The sequence below is a fragment of the Meriones unguiculatus genome, chromosome 17 (genome assembly GCF_030254825.1).
Source record: "Meriones unguiculatus strain TT.TT164.6M chromosome 17, Bangor_MerUng_6.1, whole genome shotgun sequence".
NCBI classification, from domain to species: Eukaryota; Metazoa; Chordata; class Mammalia; order Rodentia; family Muridae; genus Meriones; species Meriones unguiculatus.
The window spans coordinates 41,484,783-41,508,936 of record NC_083364.1 but is presented as its reverse complement, the minus strand read 5'-3'; the positions used below and the strand labels follow the sequence as shown (position 1 = coordinate 41,508,936).

General features: G+C 46.3%; 2 protein-coding genes across 3 annotated transcripts in view; both read left to right on the top strand.

Moving 5' to 3' along the window:
• The first annotated feature begins 6,674 nt into the window (after nucleotides 1-6,674).
• Adprh (ADP-ribosylarginine hydrolase) lies at nucleotides 6,675-15,777 on the top strand. Its single transcript, XM_021648591.2, has 5 exons — nucleotides 6,675-6,839; nucleotides 7,547-7,642; nucleotides 8,739-9,093; nucleotides 11,177-11,537; nucleotides 12,637-15,777. The coding sequence occupies exons 3-5, from the start codon at nucleotides 8,781-8,783 to the stop codon at nucleotides 13,049-13,051; spliced, it is 1,089 nt and encodes a 362-aa protein (XP_021504266.1). The 5' UTR covers nucleotides 6,675-6,839; nucleotides 7,547-7,642; nucleotides 8,739-8,780; the 3' UTR covers nucleotides 13,052-15,777.
• A 5,159-nt stretch (nucleotides 15,778-20,936) lies between these two features.
• The window catches only part of Pla1a (phospholipase A1 member A), a 35,442-nt gene continuing 32,224 nt past the window's right edge, over nucleotides 20,937-24,154 (top strand). Inside the window, exon 1 of one of the 2 annotated variants that reach the window (XM_021648590.2) lies at nucleotides 20,937-21,271. In XM_021648590.2, the coding sequence (XP_021504265.2) occupies nucleotides 21,118-21,271 (154 nt within the window). In that variant the 5' untranslated portion in view covers nucleotides 20,937-21,117. The remainder of the gene's footprint in view (nucleotides 21,272-24,154) is intronic. The other variant, XM_060370383.1, reaches the window with a different exon arrangement.

Genomic DNA, 24,154 nt, shown 5'->3' with positions numbered 1-24,154 from the left:
TTTTACAAGGCCCCCAGAAGGTCCTGGGGGATGGGTACGTACCTGCCATCGATACTAGCCATCAATTTGGTAAGGCTTTTTATATTGTATTTAATTTCTCTTCTTCACGGTCTATCCATTCGAGTTTCTTACTTTTTGCTGGGGTCTTTATCTCTAGCACTGCTTTGCAGAGAACCCAGAGTAAGACAGCAGGGGTCAGGATATGTTAGAGACACGTGGTTTTCCTTCTAAAGCAGGGGAGGTTTATAGAGGCAAAAAGAAATGATAGTAGCTATGGTGCGTGAGTGTGACCACACACAGAAATGTCTAAAATATGGACTTAATGTCACTAGAAAACAAAATTTTTCTGACAAAAAAAAAATCACAATTTAAGTTGCTATATATCCCTTATTTTTTAGTGCTGCTGAAGGCACGGAAATCAGTTTAACTAAAAGTCCTGTGGAGAAGTATGACAGGAGCCTGAGATCTATGGCTTCCCTTGTAAGACCTGGGGTCTCACACCCTAGGATAGGAAACAATGGAAATCAGACAGAAGGAAGAGGTGAGGGAACGAAGGCTTTGCGTGTCAAAAATTCCCTTATGCTGTCAGGCCCAGGCCAAGGCAAGCACTGGTTAGCTGACGACACTCAGCAGGTCCACCTCCTAGGCAGCATTGCTGCTGGTCCCTGCAAGGCATATAAGACTCACCAGGACTAGGACAGGGTCTTCCCACTGAGGAAGCTGTAACCCCGTGGGCATCCTTTTAAAGGGTGTAGACCTGATAACTTTAAGAAAATAGCCTTCTAGATTTTTTTTTTTTTTTTTTTTTTTTTTACTTCTTGGTGTTTTTTCTTTGTTTTGTTTTCCCCAAAAATTTACCTCAGTGAAAGGATTTGGATCTTGCCTGTATTTAAAAAGAAACACTTCTCTTTCACTCAACCTGAATCTTATTGGTGTGGAAACGTTCTGGAGGCCTCTTGCTTGGGCCTCTTGCTGGCCCTGGAACCTGACCAATCCTGGTTGCAGGATTTCAGGCACTGAGTCACATTTGGTTGCCATACCTCATCTGCCCTTCAATAGAACACAGAGGCAAAGGCCAGTCTTTTTACTTTCTGGTTTCATTTTCTCTGAGAAAGGTAGTACGGAAACAATGATCACACAGAAGAAAAAGTCAGAGAGGGGCTTGCTGTTTTGGGAACAGGTCAGCGTGGTCACTATGAGTGTAAGTTTAAATGGCTGAAGAGTACACAGTCTGTTAAAGACTTATTAAGGTGCTTATAGCTTAGATGGGTTATTTACCCAGGAAGCACTCACTCTCCACCTTCCTTCTCTCCCTATCTCTTCCTATCCTCTCTCCCTCCCATTACCTTTTTTTTTTTTTCCTTCTTGCATATTTTTCCTGAAAGGTGAAACAGACAGTTGCCTTTTATTTTGTATCTACAACATCATATTATAAAAGACGATCTTGAACAAAAGGTCATGGTTTCTAGATTTTATTTAAAAAGGAAATTTAATTCTGTTCATGACACTAAAGAATAATTTCATGAGTTGATGTCATGAGAAGTAGGTTTTCCCCTGAACTCATTTTTTTTCCTAGGGAGGACATAATTTTAAAAAGTATGCCCATGATTATTTACTTTTAATAATTTCGTTGAGATTAAAATATACTTAGAACCATCCAGACAGGGTGGCACAAGCCTTAATCCCAGCACTTGGGAGGTGGAGGCAGGCGGATCTGGCAGATCTCTGAGTTCTTAAAATATTCAGTTGGATACACACACAAGTCATCACCAATGAAGACAGCAAAAGCCTGTGTTTCACCCCTAGCATTTCCATGGGTTCTGCAATTGGCCCCGCTTGTCTTCTTCCAGTATTGACTTGTCTGCACATTGAGAACCGTATATTAATATGATTACACAGGATGTTCTCTTTGTCTGCTGTCCTAGCCCAAAATTTATGCGTAGCCCCCTTTGAGTATGGGAAGTGATTTGGGCACTGGAAGGTTCTGCAGGAGGGTCGGGGTTCGTATTACCACAGAACCTCCGATGGCATCTCTTCAGAGCCTCCGGCTTGGTTCTTTAGGGGGTTCGTTGAGTGGGTCCTCAGATGGCCTGCTGGTTCTTTAAGGGCACCGCATCCTAAGATTCTGGGTTTCCCTTCATAGAGCTGGACTGCCGCCTCCGAGGGAGGAGGAACAGGTTGAGAAGACAAAGCCACTGAATGTCTCCTTCTAGAAAAATCCCTTTACTGCATGTGTCCAGGAGTCTTCTAGAAACAGCAATGAGAGCTCACATACAGGGGCGGGTCCAGGCTGATCAGTGCAGGCAGCGGGGCATGGAGGAAAAGTCACTCCGACCCAGCACCCCTTGTTCTTGTTTTTGTTTGCCCCTGAAGGCTGTACTCTCATCTACTGAGAGCCCAGGGGCCAGTGAAGTCCCTCAGAGTGTGGCCGTGGCTGAAGAGTGGAAGGCTGTTTGCAAGCCCGGGAAATGAAGTGGGTTTGGGGAGCTTCTCTTCGTGTGGGAAATACTGCGAGGCAGCAGCCGAGGCCGCTTGCTAGGAAGTCACCAGAGAAGATTTCAAAATGTACCGGCAGGTCTCTAGCAAAGGCTGGGAAGCTGTGGCCTGTGGAAACGAGCCCGCTGCGCTGGGGGAGGTTGCCAGGGGCAGCAACAAGGAAGGACTTCCCTGGCTGTCTTTCTGTTCTGCTTCGAAAGATGAAGCTTTCCCTAATATTCAAATGCCTCTGCCACCGGGCCGCCCTACCTGTTTACTCGCTGGAATTACTGCCTGTTTCTTAAAATTAGGGTGCGTATCTAAGTTTTGCTTTTTTATAATATCTAGCATACACAATAAAATATACAGTATTAATATATTATATATTTGTTTGTTTTGGTTTTTTGAGATATAGCTTCTTTGTGTATCCCCGACTGTCCCAGAACTAGGTCTGTAGACCAGGCTGGCCTCGAACTCACAGAGATCTGCCTGTATCTACCTCCAGACTGCTGGGCTTAAAGGCCTGTGCCACCACCACCCTGCCAATATTTTTCTTTACATTTTCTACTTTTACATGCTCACAAAAGAAATGCTTAAGCCTACGGCGGCGGGGGGGGGGGGCATAGAATATTTCATAATCGGGCTTTGTGCCTTTAACATAATCAGTGTTGAGCTGCAAGCCATTTTACAGCTGTTTTGTGAGTGGCAGGATGGGGAATGGAAGCTAACCCTGGTCTCCAGGCCTGATTCCTTTTGTGTACTAGGTCACCCAAGCTCTGAGGCACTCTCCTCACTGGCCCGGGTTTCCTCACTAGAATGTGATGAGTTGAACAAACACTCCTACGAAACTAACATTTGATGACTTAAATCACTCTTGTGGACATTTTTTTTTTTTTTTTTTTTTTTTTTTGCCATTGTATGAGGCAGAGTCCCCTTCCGTACCCCAGGACATCCCCAGACTTCTTTTGCAGCACAGCTGGTGTTGTACTCCCGCTCTGCCTGCCTTAGCTTTTCCAATGCTGGGGTGACAGGCACAAGCCACCGCATCTGACTGTATTATGTTCTAGTTTGTTTGTTTGTTTGTTTGTTTGTTTGAGACCATGCATCCCTGGCTGGCTTGGAACTCACGATTAAGACCAAGGATGGCCTCTTAGAGATCTGTTTGTCTCTGTCTCCAGACCGCTGGGATTAAAGATGTATACCGCCATATTTGGTATATTCTATTATTGTTTTAAGGGTTCCCCAGGGCTGGTGTCCAGAAAGCATGTTTTCCTTGGTGAGTCATTCTTCTAGTCTTTTCCTGAGTCTTCTTTAGGATTTGCAGCCTTGCATATGGTATGTAGAGAATGTCTTGGTAAGAGGAAATGAGAAAGAGGGCTCATGATGTAGTCTCAACAGCCCGGGAACTGGCTCAACTTAACACTGAGCCCAGCAACTGTACATCCTTCAGGAAGGAAAGGCTGAAATAAAGCGTGTCTCTGCTTTTCTGTTTTCTATTCTGAGGCACAGCCTTCTTAGCCTAGGCTGGCCCCAAACTACAGATCCTCTTGGCTAAACTTCCCAAACGTTAGGATTACAGGGTTGTTACCATGCCCGGCTGGTTTGGTTTTATCCTTTTCATTTTAAATGCCCTTTCCTACATTCAAACAATTTGGCTTCTTTCTTTCTTTGCTTGTAGAGATTTTATTTGTTTACCTAATAGTCTTTAAACATCAACCCAGGTCTAATTTTCTCTATATGCCTTCTCTGAGTATAATGATTGACTCAAGAATGTTTTCCGCACCACATTCACCAACCTGTACCTCAAATAGTCTTCTTTTTCATGGTCTTTGCAGCCTAATGCTATTCTAGTCCACTAGACACAGCTCTGTTAAGTCTGTTAAGTTGTTGTATGACTCCTATACTTGCAGGAAATACTTAGCAAAATTTGGCAAATTTGGATACTATATTAGTCAAAGAACCAGAACACACACACACACACACACACACACACACACACACACACAGAAAGAGAGAGAGAGAGACTGAGAGAGAAAGAGAGAGAGATCTGTGAGTTCAAAGCCAACCTGGTGTACATACATAGTGAGCTCCAGGCCAGCTAGGGATACATAGTAAAACCTGCCTCAGAAAGATAGAAAGAGGGAGAAAGGAAGGGAGGGAGGGCACGAGGGAGGGAAGAAAAGACTGGTTTTCTATATTATGAGGTTTGGCAAGCTCGAAGTCTGCGGGGCAGGCTGCCAGCTTGGAGATCCTGAGGAGTCAGTGGTCCTAAGGTCCTAACGGTCAGTTAGCTGAACTCTCTTTTTCCAAGGGAAGGGGAGCCCTTTCTCTTAAGATCTTTAACTGATTCAAGGGGGCCTGCCCACGGAATGGGGGATACTCTTCTCTACTCAGGGTTCACTGAGATAAAGGCTAATCTCAGCTGATTTATCTGGAGTAAGATCTGAACAGTTACCTGGGTGCTGTGGTCCAGCTAAGATGACATAAAGTCAGCTGCCCAGTTACCATCTCAGTTTTCTTGAATGGACCGCAGAGCAGCTGCTTTTGGATTTCCATGTCTTTGTCCCTAGCTTTCCTGTTTTCATCCTCCCCATCTTAATTCATTTTGATGAATTTACATAGGGTCCCATCCTGAGCTTTGTTCTCCTTTGACCCTTGACCCTGGCTACTGTTAGGCTGTTAATCTCTGCTAGAGAGTCCGACCTCCCTTGTGTGTTAACTACTTCCTGTTAGAGAACATTCTTTAAGCCTTAGCTGTCACTGTGTAAATGGGCACTCAGGACATAGCCAGGTCTCTGCAATGTCAAAGCTTTGTTGAACTGTCCTGTTTATTGATTATCAGTGAATCTCTGCCCCTCTTAAAACAGTTTTAACTGTGAAGTGGGTGGGGGAGCAACTGGACACCAGGACCTCTTGCTTTTATTGTATCAAGCTAGGAGTTAGCTTAATGTGGAAGCGTTAATATATGTGAACACTTGGGGTCATGTTAGTAGTTTGTAAAGCTACTTTTAAAGAAAGGATATAAAATTCTACTTATAAAATGACCCACCTATTGTTTTAAAATCATGTGCCTACCATATATATGGTAATCTGTAGTTTCTATTTTTTTCCAAAAATCTCATATATAATATTGAAAAGATATTCTAAAAGATGTAAGCCAGGTGTGTTGTTGCACGACTGAAACTTCAGCATTCTAAAGGTGGAGCCAGGTAGACCGTGAGTTTAAGAACAGCCTGGTCTCAAAAAAATAAAACAAAATTTAACTTTTCTTCATCCCTTTCCATACTCAGAAAACTCCGAGAGGCACTTGTAATTACTTAGTTTGATGCTTATCCTTCCAAGCAGTACACACACACACACACACACACACACACACACACGTGCACACTGCTTTATTAACATATATTCATCCTACCAGGAGTCATCAATTTTGCTGAATGAGAATGTCGCTAAACTCCAGGTGAACGCCTCCGATATTATTGTTGTGATTAATAGAGGATTTATTTATGCAAGAATAAAGTCATCATTGCCAAATAGGAGAGGCTGAACATTCGGTGCAATTTTCTTTCCCAGGTCTTTCTTTTCCTGTTTTGAAAACATATCAGAAAAGGGGATATTCCCAGCACAACTCCTAAAAGTGAGTTCTTGGGAGTGGGTCTGAAATGAGGATAAACATTTGCTGTCTTAAGTCTGATGAGTCAAGACAGATCTCTGGCGTTTAGGGCCTTTCTGTTGAAGCAGATATTCCATTTAAGCCAGGCCCTTGGGCTCGAGAGCTCCGTTCGTGCCTTTTGCGTCCCTGGAGACACGTCTTACTGAGCGGGGGTCGAGGGTACTGGGGACAGTGGCCAGGGGCTTATGCTTGGAACCCAACATCTGGACTCAACGCCTCCTTTGCTACCTTAGGGTTTTAACCACGTCATGGTCATAATTTAGGAGAAAGAAACTACTAGTTCCCCTCTAAGTTCCTGTCTGAAACACTTCTGTGATGAGCAAGCAGACACGCAGCCAAACAGACCCTCGTTAGAACCGATGAGCGGGTACCACCGTCAAGCATTCCCACAGCCTTACAGGCGGAACCCTGACTCGGGACTCACCCGGCCCCACAAGCCCCGCCCCTTCCGCCCTGTGCGAAGGGGCGCAAACCCGCCGGAAGCCGCTCTGCGCCTGCGCCTCGCTTGCCCCGGCAGCCCACCCAGCGGGCTCCGCCCCTGTTCTGCTCCCGGCTTCCGGTCCGGACAGCGAGGCTGCTGCTCCCGTTATTCCGCCTTCTCCTCCCGCCTGCTTAGGTTCCCGGGAACATCCCGACCCCGACCCCAACCCTAACCCCGACCTTGCCCGCACTCTCAGCTCCTCCTCGGCAGGTACAGCGGAACTCCCTGTGCCACTGTCCTCCTGCTGACCGTGGTACCCGCTCTCCCCTCCAGCCGGGTGCCAGGCCCGTGCGTCCTCACAGTGACCACAGAGACTCCGTAGTCCTTCGTGGTCTCTCGTTTCCTCCTCTTCTTTCCCCACTCCCACTTCCACCCAGGCGAGGAAAACACAGGGCAGTCGGGAAGTGGACTTTAGTTTTGATTGCTATGTCATCTGTGGAGGCTCAGAGGGTTAAGGAATAATAACTTCCGACTGCTAGGTTTGGGGCAGTATGGATGCATGTGCTAGGGTGAAAAGGAATTTCAAAGACAAAAGACACTGGGCTGCTTCCTTCATGGGTTTCCCGAATACTAGGGTAGAGCAGTAGACAGCTGCAGAAAGGGAACCCCAGAGCATTGGGATAGGAAGATTGGGTGTTAGTGCTTCGTTCGCAAAGGTCAGCAAAGCCTGGGCTTCGAAAATCTGGGCCAGGACAGAACCTTGGCCATTTACAGTCTACATCCTTTTCCTTGTCCACGCATGGGAAACAGAATTCCAGAATGAATGGCCTGTTTGTGGTCACACAGCTAAGACCGGAGTACAGAACTCTAGGCCCTAGCCTTTGTTTAGACATTTAAAAATTAAATAAAAATCAGGTAGTGTGACTAGGAGCTGTCTATTGCAAAGCTCAGTCCACCTGTCCCCACTGCTTCTCCAGGTCTTTGCCGGCCTGTGCCCTTTGTCCTGAGCGGCGTGACTAGATGGAATACCGTGGAGGTGCCTGCGCTTGAGCTAAACCTGAAAAAGCGTTTGGGTAAGTAGAGGGGAACAAAGGCAGTTGGATGTGGGAGGAGCTTGAGCTGAGGGCAGGGGCAAACTAGTCTTTTTGCCCCTAAGAGTGTTTGTCCCTGTTGATGGGTGGGTGGATGGAGTGGGCAGACATTGGAGCACCTTGAACCCAAATCACAGGGAATGGGTGCAGTGGGGAACTGGCTCAGGTGAGGTAGGGAGTGCACACACAGGGAAGCCAGGGCTTTAGCAAGGATTTGATTTTGTGGTGGGAGTAGCATTTGCAATCCAGCACTGTAGAACTCTTACCATATAGAAGACAAGCAAGGGCCTGGAGAGATGGCTCAGTGGTTAAGAGCACTGGCTGTTCTTCCAGAGGGCTCAGGTTTAATTCCCAGCACCCACAAAGCAGCTCACAAACGCCTGTAAGTCCAGGTCCAGCGGATCCAGCACCCTCACACAGACATACATGAAGGTAGAAAGCCACAGCACATAAAATAAAAATAAACTAATAAAAAATTTTAAATATTGTTGGTAAAGGGAAGATTACGAGCAAAGTATTCTAGCTTAATTATAGAGCTGGTTGTTGATGAATAATAAAAACAGTCACAAAGTTGTGCTCACTGCGCACTTTATGAGAATTCATTTATTTCTCATAACACATCTGGGAGGTTGTTGCTGGATTTTGTTATTACCATATTACGTGAGTCATCAAGAAGCTGCCCAAGGTTAAATTAAGGTCAGGGCTGAGGCCACGTAATGTAATAGGAAGCACTCTGGCCAAATCTCAACTGAAGGAGAAAACAGCCCTGAAGGACCAAATGAGCTTGACACTCCCCGAGAGACCAAGACACAGGTAGACACAAGCTTTGGAGTCAGTTCTGAGCCTGAGTCCTGGCCCTACCACCCGTTATCTGTGGGGCCTGATTCAGTTCTTTTAATAGTTCTGAAACGGCATCATCTGCATGTTGATTGATCTGCTCACGCTTAAGATGCATTAGTAGCAAATGTCCCAAAGAACAGGCATGAGGAGTGAATGGGCTATACTTCACAGAGAGCGTGCTCAGTAAAATACAGAAGTTTGTTTGTTTTCCGATTCCTCGTCCTCTGTCCTCCCCCAGGAGTCTTAGTCGTCCCCGAAGACCGCCTGTGCCAAGCTCAGCATGGGTGGGGGTCTGATTGAGAGGTACATGGCTGCCATGGTGCTGAGTGCAGCCGGGGATACCTTGGGGTACTTCAACGGGAAGTGGGAGTTCCTTCGGGATGGGGAGAAGATTCACCAGCAGCTGGCCAAGATGGGTGACTTGGAAGCCATCGATGTGGCCCAGTGGAGAGTCAGTGACGACACGGTGATGCACCTGGCCACAGCAGAAGCCCTTGTGGAAGCCGGCAAATCCCCGGACTTGGCTCAGCTGTATTCCCTGCTCGCTAAACATTACCAGGACTGCATGGCAGACATGGATGGCCGGGCACCAGGTGAGCACAGCTATGGCGTGGCTCCTTGGATGGAGAAACAGGCCCAAGGAAGGCACTAAGAGTGTAGATGGGGAGTAGGCAGTGGTGATGAGCCTGTCGGTGTACTTAAGAGGGTTTTGATTTCAAAACTAGCCCAGGCTCCATAGTGAGATTCTGTTTCACAAACCAAAAGAAGAACAGAGTTGTGGGACACTTTAATATCGATGAAACAGTGTAGATTTGGATTCTTGTAACTTATCTATGGTAGCACAGTCACAATTTTGTAAATTGCAGATGAATAGTTACCAACCTGGAAAGGTTTTATTGATGAAATGGGAAAGAATAGGTTTCACGAAAGTGTGCCATCTATGGTGGTGCATACCCCAAATACCAGCACTTGGGAGGCCGAAACAGGAAGATCAGAGTGTGGGGTGGGGTGGGAGGTGCTAGAGACATGGCTTAGCATGTAAGAACACTTGCTGTGCAAGCATAAGGACCTGAGTTTAAATCCCCCAGCACCCACATAAAAAAATCACATGTGTAACCCCTGTGCAGAAGGAGACAGAGACAGGTGGATCACTGGAGCTTGCTGGCCCCTAGCCTGCCTCTAGACCCTGCATCAAGGGACTGAGAAAGAGATAGGACACTGGGAAACCTCCTCTGGCTGCTGGACACACATGGACATGTGTACACATAGCACACACACAAAAGTTGCATGTCTTCATTGAGAGAGGTCTAGAAGCATATACATATAAATATGTTCACAGTTATACTTAAGTTATAGAAGTAGTCATGGTTTGTTTTCATTCTGTTTGTATTTTTTACATCTTACTACAATTACAAAGAAAATCTTTCTCCTTAGCCGCCATTGTTGAGTTTGATTTTGGAGCTGCTCTTCTTGGCTTGCAGATGGGCACCATCTCTGGTCCTCATGTGTTCTTTCTCTGTGCATTCATCTCTTGCGTCTGTGTGCCCATGTGCTTCTTGTTAGATTCTAATAGGCTTTACCCTAATGGCTCATTTTAGCTTAATCAACTTTAAATGGCCCTATCTCCAGATTAAGCCACTGGTCACTGAGGTTTCAACATATGTATTTGACGTCAACATATGAACACAATTCAGCAAATGTAACTCCTAACTGAAGAATGCCTCACCATCAGAGGCAGGGCTCCTCCTAATCCCAAGGACTAGATTTAAAAACCCATCTCTTCATACTTTCTTAACATCTGCTATCCACTCAGTTTGACCTGTGTCAGCCTTGGATATTGTGAGGCTGACATTTCTTGGCTCCTTCTGTAGCACTGCTCCCCCCTATAGTCAGTCAGGGATAAGCTGTCATGCAAGGGACAGCCATAATCTCATGTTCCTGATAGAGGCTCAGTTCTTCATTCTGGAACTTAAGAGTCTCCTTCTCATAGTCAGGAACCCCAGTTAATTCTTATTAGAGTCACTGAGGGCTTTAACTGTGGAGCTGATGTTTTTCTTCACTGTCACTGATTGGCTGGTTCTATGATCTTGATTAAGTTCCCGACGTTTTGACTCTAACCTTATTCATTTAAAAAAGAGTAATACGTGGTAGTACATATTTGTGATCCTAGCACTAGAGAGGCAGAATCTAACCAGAAGCACATGGGCACACAGAAATGAATGCACAGAGAAAGAACGCATGAGGACCAGAGATGGTGTCCAAGAAGAGCAAGCTCCAAAATCAAAGTTAACAATGGTGGCTAAGAAATACTACAGGTTTACGGCCAGCCTAGTATACACAGAATTCCAGGTCAGCCTGATTTATACAGAAAGCTCTTCTTTCAAAAAGAAATAAAAGTCGATATATTTCAGCTACCTTTTGAGTCCTCTACAACTGGAGAGATCCCAAGGCTTTCTCTGTGTATATATTGCTTTGTTAATTCATAAGATCACATCAAGGATTATATACAAAGAAGGCTAGCTGTTGGGATGGGGTTTGAAGTTGAAGGGCCTTCTCGCTCATCTGTCCATGGCTCTTCTTTTGTCTGAGAGAAACTTGGGAGTCTGTTAGGTTCTTTGTTCTCAGTGGTCCTTTGTTTTGGTGACTGACCCCTTGCTCTGTTTGATGCATCCCTAGGTGGTACTTGCGTGCAGAATGCCTTGAGGCTGGAGCCCAACAAGGCCAATGGCTGGAGGATTCCCTTCAATACCCGCGATGGTGGCTGCGGCGCTGCCATGCGGGCCATGTGCATCGGGCTGAGGTTCCCTCACCCTAGCCAGCTGGATATGCTGATCCAAGTGAGCATTGAGAGTGGCCGGATGACCCACCACCACCCCACAGGCTACCTTGGAAGCCTTGCATCAGCTCTTTTTACAGCCTATGCTGTGAATGGCAAATCACCGTGGCAGTGGGGAAAAGGGCTGATGGAGGTACTGCCGGAAGCCAAAAAGTACATTGTCCAGTCAGGCTACTTTGTGGAGGAAAATCTTCAACACTGGTGAGTCTCCAGATGTGTGTCCCATTGGACATATGGTCGAGTCTGTGTGTGCACATGCACATAGATGTATCTAAGGTTCATAGGTCAAAGGTGCCATCACAGTTCTCACAGCCCTACCCCCTTCAGGGCTAAGGATTTCAAGCTCCTTTCCATCCCTGGTTGCCTAAAGCAGCCAAGTGGATGCTTTGGTAGGCACCTGTAGGCACCTGTATTCCTATTCTGGATTCCAGTTTTCTATAATTTTTGTGACCAGCCAATGCTGAGATGTACTTTTCTTCGTTATTTCTGCTTCCCGGAGATATTTCTCTCCCCAGTATTGCTTTGAAACAGTATTTTAAAACCTGTGACTGGGTTTTAAACCGTGATCGGTTTCTCCAGGAGCTAGTAAGTGGCAAAGCCACCAGTTCCTCTCTTAGGACTTTCTTCACAGTATCTTTCTTAGAAGAAGGCTCAGAGGCTCTTACTGAAGTTGCCCATGGTCATGACGTTCCCCTGGAAAGTTGATGAGATGTTACTTTAGACCCAGAAAAACAAATCTTTATTTCCTGCCCCATAGCCTGACATATACTGTTCTACTGAGCAACTGTGTATATGTGGGCAGTTAGTAAAAAAACATATGGGTGGCTTGTAGAGTTAATTTAGGTTTTTTTCCTATGAATTATTGACACTAGTATGAGGAGTTGGTTTTTTCTTTATTTACGCATCTTCTTGGCACTTTTCCATATAGCTTTTTCTCCCATTAATTAATTCATTTTACAGCTTGATCGTGGCCCCTCCCTCCTGTCTACCCAGTCCCACCCTCACATTCCTCTTTCCCCATTCCTCCCTCTTCTCCTCAGAGAAAGATAGGCACCCCCTCCCCAATGGGTACCAACCCATTCCGGTATATCAAGTCCCAGCAGAACTAAGCATTTCCTCTCCTAACTGAGGCCAAACAAGGCAGCCCAGGTAGGGAAAAGGGATCCAAAAGCAGGCAACAGAGTCTGAGACAGCCCTGCTCCATTTGTTAGGGGACCCCCATGAGGAACAAGCTGTACATATGTGTAGGGGTCCATATAGCTTTCAATATTAGTGTTTTCAATTGATCTCTCCTCCTCAGGTCCTTCTTCCAGAACGAGTGGGAAAAGTACCTGGAACTTAGAGGAATTTTGGATGGCAAGTCGGCTCCCATCTTCCCGCAGCCCTTCGGCGTGAAGGAAAGGGATGACTTCTACATCTTCCTGAGTTACTCTGGCTGGGGTGGCAGCAGCGGGCACGATGCGCCCATGATTGCCTATGATGCCCTCCTCGCTGCAGGGGATTCCTGGAAGGAGCTCGCACACCGGGCCTTCTTCCACGGTGGGGACAGTGACTCCACCGCAGTGATTGCTGGCTGCTGGTGGGGAGTGATGCACGGGTTTGAAGGCGTTAGCCCGTCCAACTACGAGAAGCTGGAATACCGCCAGCGGCTGGAAGAGGCAGCAAAGGCTTTGTATTCTCTCGGGGCAAAAGAAGACATTGTATCTGGCCCTTAGGGAGGGAGTGGTTTGTTTCTGCTGGTTTCTTTCCCTGTATCCCTTGTTCTGTTTAGTCTCTTCAGCATTTCCAGAGTCAAGAATTCTAATCTTGTGCTTGAAGAGTTTTGAGATTACAAGTCCGTTGTGCACCTTTAGCCCCGCCTTCCCACACTCACCCTCCTTTCCCTGAGTTCATCTCTGTGTTTGAAAATCTTTATTTCAGTTGATGGGGTCAGCTTTTCCCATTCCATTCACATAAACTTATATTTGAGTCTCTGTTTTTATCATGGAATTGTTCTAAATGCTTTGTCTGGTTTTTTTTGTTTGTTTTGTTTTTTTCTCTCTTTGATTGAGTCTCCTACCTGCCCCAAGTAGGCTCAGACAAAGATATGAGTATAGGAGTAGTTTATTTAGGAGGCAATTCCAGGAAGCATCAGTAGAATAGAGAATTGAGACCAGAAGGGAAGGGAGCCACACAGGGTAGGTGAATGAGCAGGGTTCTCCATGGCCATCTGGATTATAGTCTGGCTCAGTCTGTGCTCAAGGAAGTCTTCAGAGTTCTCGTGGTGAGAAAGCCATGCCCCTTTTGAGTGTGTCTTCACAGACTTTCACTTGATTGGTTAAGGCTTACCCACAGGGATGCTGTCAACCTCTCGGGACCTCTCAGCTTGCTTGTGGAAAAGCCAAACATGAATGTCTTCACATAGGCACTCAGGTGCTTGCAAGTTATTAGGCACGAGAACAGGGGCACAGAGGGGATTCCAAGAGCATCTGTGTTAGCCGCTGCTGTGTTGCTGTGAAGAGACCATGGCCACAGCTCTTAGAAAGGAAAGCATTTAATTGGGGCTGCCTTGCAGTTTCAGAGGCTTAGTCTCATGTCAGGGAGCATTGCAGCAAAGAGGCAAACAGTGCTGGAGAAGTAGCTGAGAGTTCTTCATCTGGACCTGCAGGTAGCTCTATCTGGATCTGCAGGCAGCAGGTAGCTCAGCAGGTAGAGAGATATTGGGCCCAGCGTTAGCCTTTGAAACCTCAGAACCCACCACCCAGTGTCACACTCCCTCCAACAAGGCCACACCTCCTGAACCTTCTAACCTTTCAAATAGTGTCGCTCCCTGATGACTAAGCATTCAAGTGTATGAGCCTATGGGGGCCATTCTTATTCAGACAACGACAATCTTCTGGCTACTCTATATCCAAGTATACTATTGTACTGTACTTTTTCCCTCTGTTCCTTCCTCTTTTATGGCAGGATCTCTAGCCTAGGCTGTCTTTTAACTCCTCAAGTAAGTGAAAATGATCTTGTACTTCTGGTCTCCCTGCCTTTTCCCCGTGAGTGTTGGGATTGCAAACATTCAGGAGCATGCCTAGTTTATTTGGTGCCAGGCATCACACCTAGACCTTCGTGCATGCTGCCAAACATTGTATGAGCTGAGCTACATCCCCAGCCCGGTGCTTTTAAAACTATCTTCTCTTCCTCCTCTTCTCTGCCTGTGCTCCCGCCTTCCCCCTCCATTTCTTTTTGATACAGGATCTTAATATGAGCCCTGGCTAGCCTGAAACACTTGTGTAGATCTCACAGCGATCTGCCTGCCTCTGCCCCCTGAGCGGTGCGATCACAGGTGTGTGCCACCAAGTCCACTCCTAAATGTATCACGTCTTTGACTTGTGGCTCTGACTCTTTCAGTTGGATTTCTGCAGTCGGGGCTGCACAAGCTTAGCAGATGCTGCTGTTTGCTGTTCTCAGTCTTGCCTGTGATGACCCTTAGCACGTTGTGTTATCTGTTCACTAGTCTCTGTCCTCTGCACAGACTAGCATAGTGCCTAGGCATGCAGTAGGCACTTAGTATGGATTAACTGGACATTGTTAAGTAGCTTCCCAGCCCTCACAACTCCCAGGTTACCCTTACAAATAGCAAGCTGGCTGTGTTGAACCCTAGTTGTCTTCCAGTGAGTGTGTCGCCTCCTTTATATCCTGATGCTGTTTTTCTGTCTTTTCCTTATGGTAAGTTCTGTCTCATCCTTCAAGAACCAGCTCAACAGACTCTTGGAGTTGAAGCGCAAACTTAGTCTTCGCTTCACCCACAGCCCTAATCTGTAGCTCTGTTCCTATATTGAATGTGTTAAGGTGGCTGGGTATATTTTTGGTCAGTCTTAAGTGCACACTGCCCAGCAGAGGTCCAGCTACTACAGTAGCTGGACTCCACATGGCCACTTCAGTCTTCCAGGAGGCTTCCTCACCTGGCTCACTGCCAAGGGTGAGGACAGGCACCCCGTCCTCCAAGAAGTCAGAGTCCTGTGGCTTCTGCTTCAGTTTCCTAGTGTTTAGTGGGTTTGTGGGAGGGATGTCTCAACAATAGTCTAGGGTTTGCCTTTCCAAGTCCTTGGGTCTCTTTAGAATGTGAGAAAGTGCAGGGCCCTAGTGGGTGTCATCTACTATGAGCTGGGTTGGGGCTTCAACTGCTGAGACAAAAGTAGACCTTAGACATCCTTTTTGTATGCTGCTTCTTACCTCATCCCAGGCACACTGGGAATGTCCAGAATTTCAGAGTTGTGGTTTTTTTTTTGTGGTTGTTGTTTGTTGTTTTGTTTTGTTTTTTCAAACCTCAAAAATTACTCTGAACTGATGATCCTGGAAAACAGGGGAAGGGCGGGAGGAGGAAGAGGAAGGATGAGAATGAAGAAAAAGATGATCAATTAGATGCACAATGCCCAAGCAAGTCAATAAAAGTGTGGTCCCAGCATGAGCCTGTTGTATTTGTCCAATGAACATGTATGCTGAAATCCAGGGCAGTCCTGTGCAACACTCCAGGCTACACAGAACTCTCTGGATGCTGCTTCGTTTGCCTTCTTCACTGTCGAAGGTTGGTAGAACAGTTTCTTCTAACTTTAACCTGTAAAGTTAGCATTGTCCTAAGCTGTGCGTTCACCAGTGTTCAACCAGTCGCCACCACATGCAGCTTCGGAACTGCTGCCCCTAGGACTGGAGACTGTCAGCCCAAATCATACAGATGAGGCCATATGGACAGTATAGTGGGCAGCCTTGCCACTGTTATTACTTAATTTGGCGGGGGGGGGGGGGGCGGTTCAGAGTACCTCTCGGATTAGGTAAGGGTTTTTCCATTTGGGAAAGGGAAAAGAAGAGGGACAAAGTGTTGTGTGCTAAATAGTTCAGAGCAACCAAACAAATGACACAGTGGAGCAGAGCAGACAAAGTCACAACCAGGATGAGAGCAAGCTGAGTTTTATGTCCAGATTTGACTATTAGAAACAGATTACACACTGAAGTGTTTTTCCTACTCCTACACCACCTGACACTTTGAGCAGCAGTTCTGAGGTCATTGTTTCCCAAAGACTCAGCCAATTCCCGGAAGACACCAGCTGCTTGCCCTCAAATCTCATGCTGATGCCATCAGAACCACAGGCTGAGGGCTCCATCCCACAAGACTGCCCACTTCAGAATACCATCACAAGTCCTGGGTTGACCTGAGTGCCTCGAGACTGACTAAGCCAGACTTCCCACAACTTCCTTCTTATATCTGATTAAGTGCTGGGGCAGCTTATACAATTCAGAGACAGGCCTTGCTTCACCAGCTTATTATAAAGGCTACAACTGAAGAGTGGAGAGATGCGCTGGGTTTGCACAGGGCACATGCCGAGTCCTTTGATTTCTCCCTTTTGTGAGGCTGTGGCCTGGCATTTGCATTTATCAATAGAGGACAGTGCTTCTAACCGCAGCGTTTCCCCAGCACAGCCTTCCTTATGTTGAAAGCTAACAGGTCAAGTGAACATTGTACCTGTCCTTTCACCTCAGGGCTGTCTGTGTTTTCTTCATATAGGTATTCTATCCAAAAGAAATTTAAGTTTAAGTTGGGCATGGTACTGTACTCCATGCCTGTAATCCCAGCATTCTGGAGGCTGAGGCAGGAAGATTGCCATCATTTTGTGGCTAGCCTAGGCTGCAGAGTGAATGTAACATATCTACATAATGAGTTACAGTCAAGCCTAGACTATATACTCTCAAAACATCTCTTGCCTACCCTCCCCCAAAGCTTATTTAGTTAAAATCTTAAAGTTCACATTACTACAATTGATATGTAGAAAGAAGTGGCAGGGATTGAGAGGGTGAAACTAAGAAAGGTGATTGTTGAACATAGACTTGAGAAAAAGAAATCTCCAACAAAATGACTTCTGCCAGAGTCAGCCCAGGGGAGGCTGCATTTGAGGTTAAGGTGGGTTTTCTCGATCCCTCAGCCTTGAGTGCATGAGACCAGGACATAGACATGGTGCTAACTATGCAGCTAGACCTAAAGAAGGCGTGCTTGGATACTGCAGAAAACTGCCCCTGAGAGCCCTCAGCTACCAGGCATGTCCCCTGGGCCTCACATCACTGGGACTAAAGGAAGGTAGAGTGTGATGTCTTGAGGGCTAGTGAGAGGTGATGTTTTTAAAAGGCAGGGGTGGGAGTTGAGACAGAATACCTCCAGAGGACTTAGAAGAAAATGGTGATACCTAAGGACACCTGATTTTTTTTTTTATAAAGAAGTCATAAATATATATACACACACACACAAAGACAGCATCTTCAACAAATGTTTCTGGTCAAACTGGATGTCTGCATGAATGCAAATGGAGAAAAAAAAAGAATGCAAATAGATCTATACCAATCACTCTGCACAAAACTCAAGTCGAAGTGGATCAAAGACCTCAACATAAAATCAGTCACACTGAACTTGATAGAAGAGAAAATGGGGAACAGCCTTGAATGTATTGGCATGGGGGACAACTTCCTAAACAGAACAGTGGCAGCACAGGCACCACAAAATGGGACCTCATTAAACTGAAAAGCTTCTGTAAAGCAAAGGGCACTGTGAATTGGACAAAGAGGCAGCCACAGAATGGGAAAAGATTTTCACCAACTCCACATCTCATAGAGGTCTCATATCCAAAGTATATAAAGAACTCCAAGAAATTAGATATTAAAAAAACAAATAAACCATTTAAAAATGGGGTACAGATCTAAACAGAATTCTCAATAGAGAAATCTTAAATAGCCAAGAAACAAACAAACATTTTACACCCATAGCCATCAGGGAAATGCAAATCAAAACAACTCTGAGATTCCATCTTACCCCTTTCAGAATGGCAAAAGATCAAAAAAATCACGGGGCAGCTCCTGCTGGCAAAGATGTGGAGCAAAGGGAACACTTCTCCATTGCTGGTGGGAGTGCAGACTTGTACAGCCACTTGGGAAATCAATATGGCGGTTCATCAGAAAACTGGGAATCCATCTACCTCAAGGCCCATCTATGACTCTTGGGCATATACCCAAAGGACATTCCATCCTGCCCCAAAGACAGTTGCTCAACTATGTTCATTGTGGCTTTGTTCATAATAGCCAGAATATGGAAATAACCTAAATATCCCTCAACTGAAGAATGGATAAAAAAAATGGTACATTTACATAATGTGAAGTATTACTCAGCTGTTAAAAAAGGACATCATGAGGCAGGCCAATAGATGAAAATAGAAAAGAAAAAAAAAAAACCATCATGAGTGAGGTAACCCAGACCCAGAAAGACAAATATGGTATGTATTCATTTGTAAGTGGATATTAGCTATTATGTAAATGATATCAGACCCAGAAAGGTTAGGTAAAGAAGAGGGCTCTAGGGGGAAGCATGGATCTCCCTTGGAGAGGGAAAATTGAATAGAATAGATTTTGCAGATGGACTGGGGGCAGGTGAGGACAAGAGTGGGAAGGATCAGGTGGGGGTTGAGTAATGGAAAGAGAGAGTGCAAGGAGAGACATCTAGATTTGGGAGACATTGGGGTGTGTGTGAAAATCTAGTGCAGTGGAAACTTCCTAGAATCTATGAGAGTGACCTTAGTGAGGACTCCTTGTAATGGGACATGGAGTCTGAACTGACCATCTTTTATAGCCAAGCAAGGCTTCCAGTGGTGGGACTAGGTTGCATTTGGTTAAGTTGTTCGCTGAGGGGATCCCATGGAGATCCCTTAACAACTCAGGCTGATGCTAGGACAGAAGGCCCTCTCTGGAAATGGACAGTGGTACCCCACTGCTGAGGACAATGTCCACACAGCTCATTGAACATAGAGAGGTCAAGGTGGTGCCTGCATAGAGCCTTCGTTCCTACGTTTTAATCTCTTGGGCAAGAGAAGGTACTCTACTATAGGCTATGGAAAGAGAAAGCCGGACACGAACCCAACCACAAAACCCTCGACCTGCAATGTTTTATATGAAAGATGTACTAGGGCAATGGCGGTGCAGAATCCGTGGGATTGGCCAACCAATGTTTGATTTAACTTGAGGCCCACACCATGATCTACACTACCTGGATGGCCCAGAGACCTGGGGTGAACCAAATACAGCAGGCAAAAAAAAAAAAAAAAAAAAAAAAAAATCAATGAAATGATTCCCAATGATATTCTGCTATACTCATAGATTGGCGTCTTGTCCAGTTGTCATCAGAGAGGTTTCCTCTGGCAGCAAATGAAAATGGGTGCACAGAACCACAGCCAGACATTATGCAGTGAGAGAGAGAGAGTCATTAGAGATCTCCATTGGGGCCCTCCGCTTGGAAATCTGGGAATTCCATAGAGGAGGAGGAAAGATTGTAGGAGTCAGAGGAGGGTAGAAGACACCAGGAGAACAAGGCCCACTGAATCAACTAAGCAGGGCTCATATGAGGCTCACAGAGACAGAAGCGGCAAGCATGGGGCCTGCACTGGCCTGCACCAGATCTTCTGTGTACATGTTATGGCTGTTACGTTGCTGTTTCTGTAGGACTCCTAACAGCGGGAATGGGTGTGTCTCTGAATCTTTTGCCTGCTCTTGAGACTCTTTTCCTCCCATGGGGCTGCCTTGTCCAGACTGGATATAAGGGTTTTTGCTTTGTCATGTTGCATCTTGTTTTGTCCTGTTTGACTGTCAACCCTTGGATGCCTGCTCTTTTCTAAAGAGAAAAGAGACAGGGAGTAGATCTCGGGGAGAGGGCAGGTGGGGAGGAGTTGCGAGGAGTGGAGGGAGGGGAAACTGTGGTCAGGACGTATTGAATGACGGAAGAATCTGTGTTTGAAGAAAAGAAAATGGTGACCATGAGGCCTTCTATGGACTGTGGGAGCTGGGTGTAGCGGATGATAGTGGGTACTGATTTGTTCTTCACCATATATCTTCATACATTTCAAATTTTAAAAATGTAGGTGTGTGTGTGTGTGTGTGTGTGTGTGTGTGTGTGTGTGTGTATGGCAGAGTTCTTGTCTGCTGACTTCCACTATCTTTGAGACAGCTGAACCAGCTACTCACCAATTGCCTAGGCTGCTCCAGGACTACATCCAAGGCCTGTGTTCGGAGCCTGTGTTCTGGGCTTAACCTGCCCCGCTCTAACCCCCGACTTTGCATCACCTCATGTATGTTTCTTAAGCACGTGTGTTGGTAGCACTCTCCCCAGCAAAGCAGTTGTTTAGAAAGGATGAAGCTTGCCTGCTGTGGGCTTGCTTCCGTGGCAGGAACCCTGGCCTGGCAAGAGCAGCAACACGTCTCTTCTCAGAGGAGACTCTCTTGCCTGGGCCTTGACTTTCTAGTCTCAAGGGGCTGTGGAAAGCAGCACTCTGTAGAACCAAATTCAGTCCCCTTTCACTCGGTCCAGTACGTGTGTCCTTGGCCGCACACTGGGTGAGACCTCCGGGGATTCAAAAGTGAAAGCGGTTTCCACCCCCAGCTGCCCAGCTTTCCCAAGGACAAACATGTCCACAGAAATTCCATTCCAGTGAGAGTTTTGTAACCACGGGGAGATGAAAGGCTGCCTCGGTCGTCGCTGACATTTCATAATGGGAAATGGAAGACGTGTGGAAAGCCATTTCCTGATCTTGTTTGGCACAGAGAAGAAGAACAGTGTGTTTCAATATCTCCAGCTTAAAAAAAAAATGTAGGAAGGGTGCTCCTTTTCATTGAGAAGAAGAAACTGAAAACTCCAGAGCTTAGACAAATAGGAAGGTTTATTTATTTCTTTATTTTACAAGCCGTGGGGCCAGTTAATGATTATTAAGTCCCAAGTGGGTGTTACATGTTGGGTGGGAGGCTGGGCTATGTGCTATCCCAGGCTTCAGGACTTTCCTTCATTCTGGCTCAAGACTCCAGCCCAGCAATGCCTCCTGGCCTCTGGGGGAGATGCTTCTGGTTGTGGGGACCACTCTTATGGCTCAGCATTTCAAGTTCAGGTAAGCCAAGGGCTTGGGCCTTGGGCAGACTCTTGTTTCTTAAAGTGCCTCCTTACACAGTCACTTAGCACTGACTTTGGAAGGTCCCCTGAAAGTCCTTTATCTCTCCGGAGGTGATTTTAAAATAAGAGGGGAAACCCTCTAATCATAATGGGAATGGTGGTGAGACCAGCAGCTCCTCGGGTTACCAAAACTGATCTTCCCCCAATCTCCTGCTGTTTTTCTAAAACCCGAATTACAAGCCAAGGTGACTGTAACACACAAACGTTGATTAACTCTCAAATACTCATTTTCACTCTACAAATAGCCGCTGTTTCAAGATGTGGTTAATTTTAAAGTTGCCAAACGAACTTTGGAAAACTTGAAGAACAATTTGGTCGTGTACACACACACACACACACACACACACATTCACATATGCATCCACACACATGCACATGCATTGCACACAAATACACACAAACACACACACACACACACACCACACACACACCACACACACACACACACACACACACACACACACACGCACATTTGTGGCACAAGGAGTGGGGATCAGCAAGCCTGGAAGGAACTCCTCTCTCCACCTCCCAACAGCAGACTGCTTTTCTCTTCTCCCCTAAGAGTTGCTCAGACTTCGGGCTGTGTCTAACCTTCAGCTTCCCTGAGGAGCCTTTCCTGCTCCCTGCTTTCTTGCAGCAATTCCCTGCCCTGCTCAGCAGTCCTTCTTAGCTCCACCCCAAGTCCAACTCACAGGGATCTATTCTCTCCGTACAGCCTGGACAGCTTTTCAAGGTGCTGCTAGGTTTCTGCTTTCTCTCTCTCTGTGTGTGTGTGTGTGTGCGTGTGCGTGTGCGTGTGCGTGTGCGTGTGCGTGTGTGTGTGTGTGTGTGTGTGTGTGTGCGTGTGCGCGTGCGCGCTCGCACTTGGGAGTATTTTCCCCTGGGTTTGTTCTTACAAGTGGTGGGCTTGGGGCTCCAGTCTCTAGCATAGACTTCGCCCCGCGCTCTCTGCATGTATTTAGGGCATGTTCAGTGAGTAGTACTGCATTGCTGTGCATCGAACAGGGGGAGCAGACGCTGAGTCAGCAGACACTTACTGAGTATCTGTCTTTATGTCTTATCACCTTGAGGAAGTGACTTTTCTTTATCTGTCCTTGGTGATTATCCTTATCAAGTTGGAATGCCTTAAAGGACGGCCTGCAGTGTGTGTACAAATCTGACCTCTGACTGTTGCTTAAGTTAAGTGATTTTATTATTAGTGACTCGTTGATGGGAGAAAGGGGGGGCAGAACTGTCACAAGCCGCTTTAGGAAGATAGGACGCGCCTAGGAGAGCTGAGGGCTCACCAGGCTCTTCTGCTGCTTCACAGCTGCTCTGTCCCTGCCGAGGGGCAGCAGGTATTCACCGCCAGGCCTGATTTGAAATTTGAGGGTGGGAAGACTGGAAGGGAATTGCCCTCACACTCTCTTTTCAAGCTTACCTCGAAGCAAGCTCAGAGTCTCAGACACAGACAAAAGATCAGGAGTCCCGAGCCAGGGATCGGGTTGGGGTTAGGATAAAAACAGATCCAGTTCTATATGTGGGAGGGATTCCGGGTCCACATGGGCAATGCTTGCTAGCAGGGTCTCTGGAGTTTTCACCCCTTGGCATGGCTTTATTTGCTGCTGGTTCTCACACAGGCCTCGGGGGCCCAAGTTTTCTATTTCCCAGTTACTTTTACCTTTCCGCTGTAACTAATTTTCTGTTGTCAACAATGACAATGTTTCTTGGATCAATGTTTCCTGTTCATTAAAGAGGGCTATTCTGGAAATCCAGTGGGTTAGTAGGTAGGCAGAGATAGAAAAGGAAAAAGAACATAGTGGCTCCCCAAGGAAGAAGATGAGAGAAAAGGGGATTAAAGGAGGCAGAGAGATCAAAGCAAAAAGAAAGGAAGAGTATCAGAGGAACATGAGCAAGGAAGGTACCCATGTCCCTATTGGCCAAGATGATCCCTCTCACCGCCTTGCTGTCTTGGCTGGGAACGTGCCAGGTTCTTCATGGCCACCCAGGTGATAAGCTGAGGCGTTTCCTTTCTTTAAACGTTTTTATGAATTATGCTGATTGTGTTTGTGTGTGTGCACATCACAGTGATCATGTTGAAGCTGGAGGACAGTTTGGACATTGGTGGACATTGGTGGACATTGGTGGACATTGGCTCTTTACCCCAACCACGTGGGATCCCAGGGATCCCACACAGGTCATCAGGCTGTGTGAAAAGCATCCTGAAGTGTTGAGCCGTCGTGGTCCCTGAGTGTTTTCTGAAGCCGTCTCTAACCTGAGTCAGGTGGCTTTCCAGGTCTCCTCTGAGCACCACAGGCCTCACATTCCAGCCTCCCCCAAGGTTTTGTGTTTATTTCCACTTTCTTTTTGCAACTGTTTGAGTTTTTGAGAGCAGCTGTGGCTGGAGTGCTTGAGTCCTGGAGCTTTGATTGCTTAAGGAAACAGCGGGATTCTATTTCCTGACATTTATGTAGGCTGGTTAAAAGATCCTGGACCTGGAAGAGCACTTTGTCCCAAAAAGGATCTCTAGGGTGACGCCCGCTAGTTACTGCTGACAAAGTGACCCACAGACCAGTTAAGAGCACAGCTGTGTGTAAATTTAACTTTTATTCACCTGATGTAATTGCCATCTCCCAGGCTTACTGCCTCCTTCTTCTAACTCTAGGCTTAGTCCTGGAAGCTTCTAACCTCTGTAAAATCTAATCTAGGCCTAGAATGTTTTCAGCCTCTGAGACTTACTGCTGAATAAGCTCACCCTTTCTTGTTCTTTTTGAACTCTGGCTGGTTGGTTCAATTAGCTGTTCTCGTTCAAACTCCTGTCTGAGCTCACTGATTTAATCTG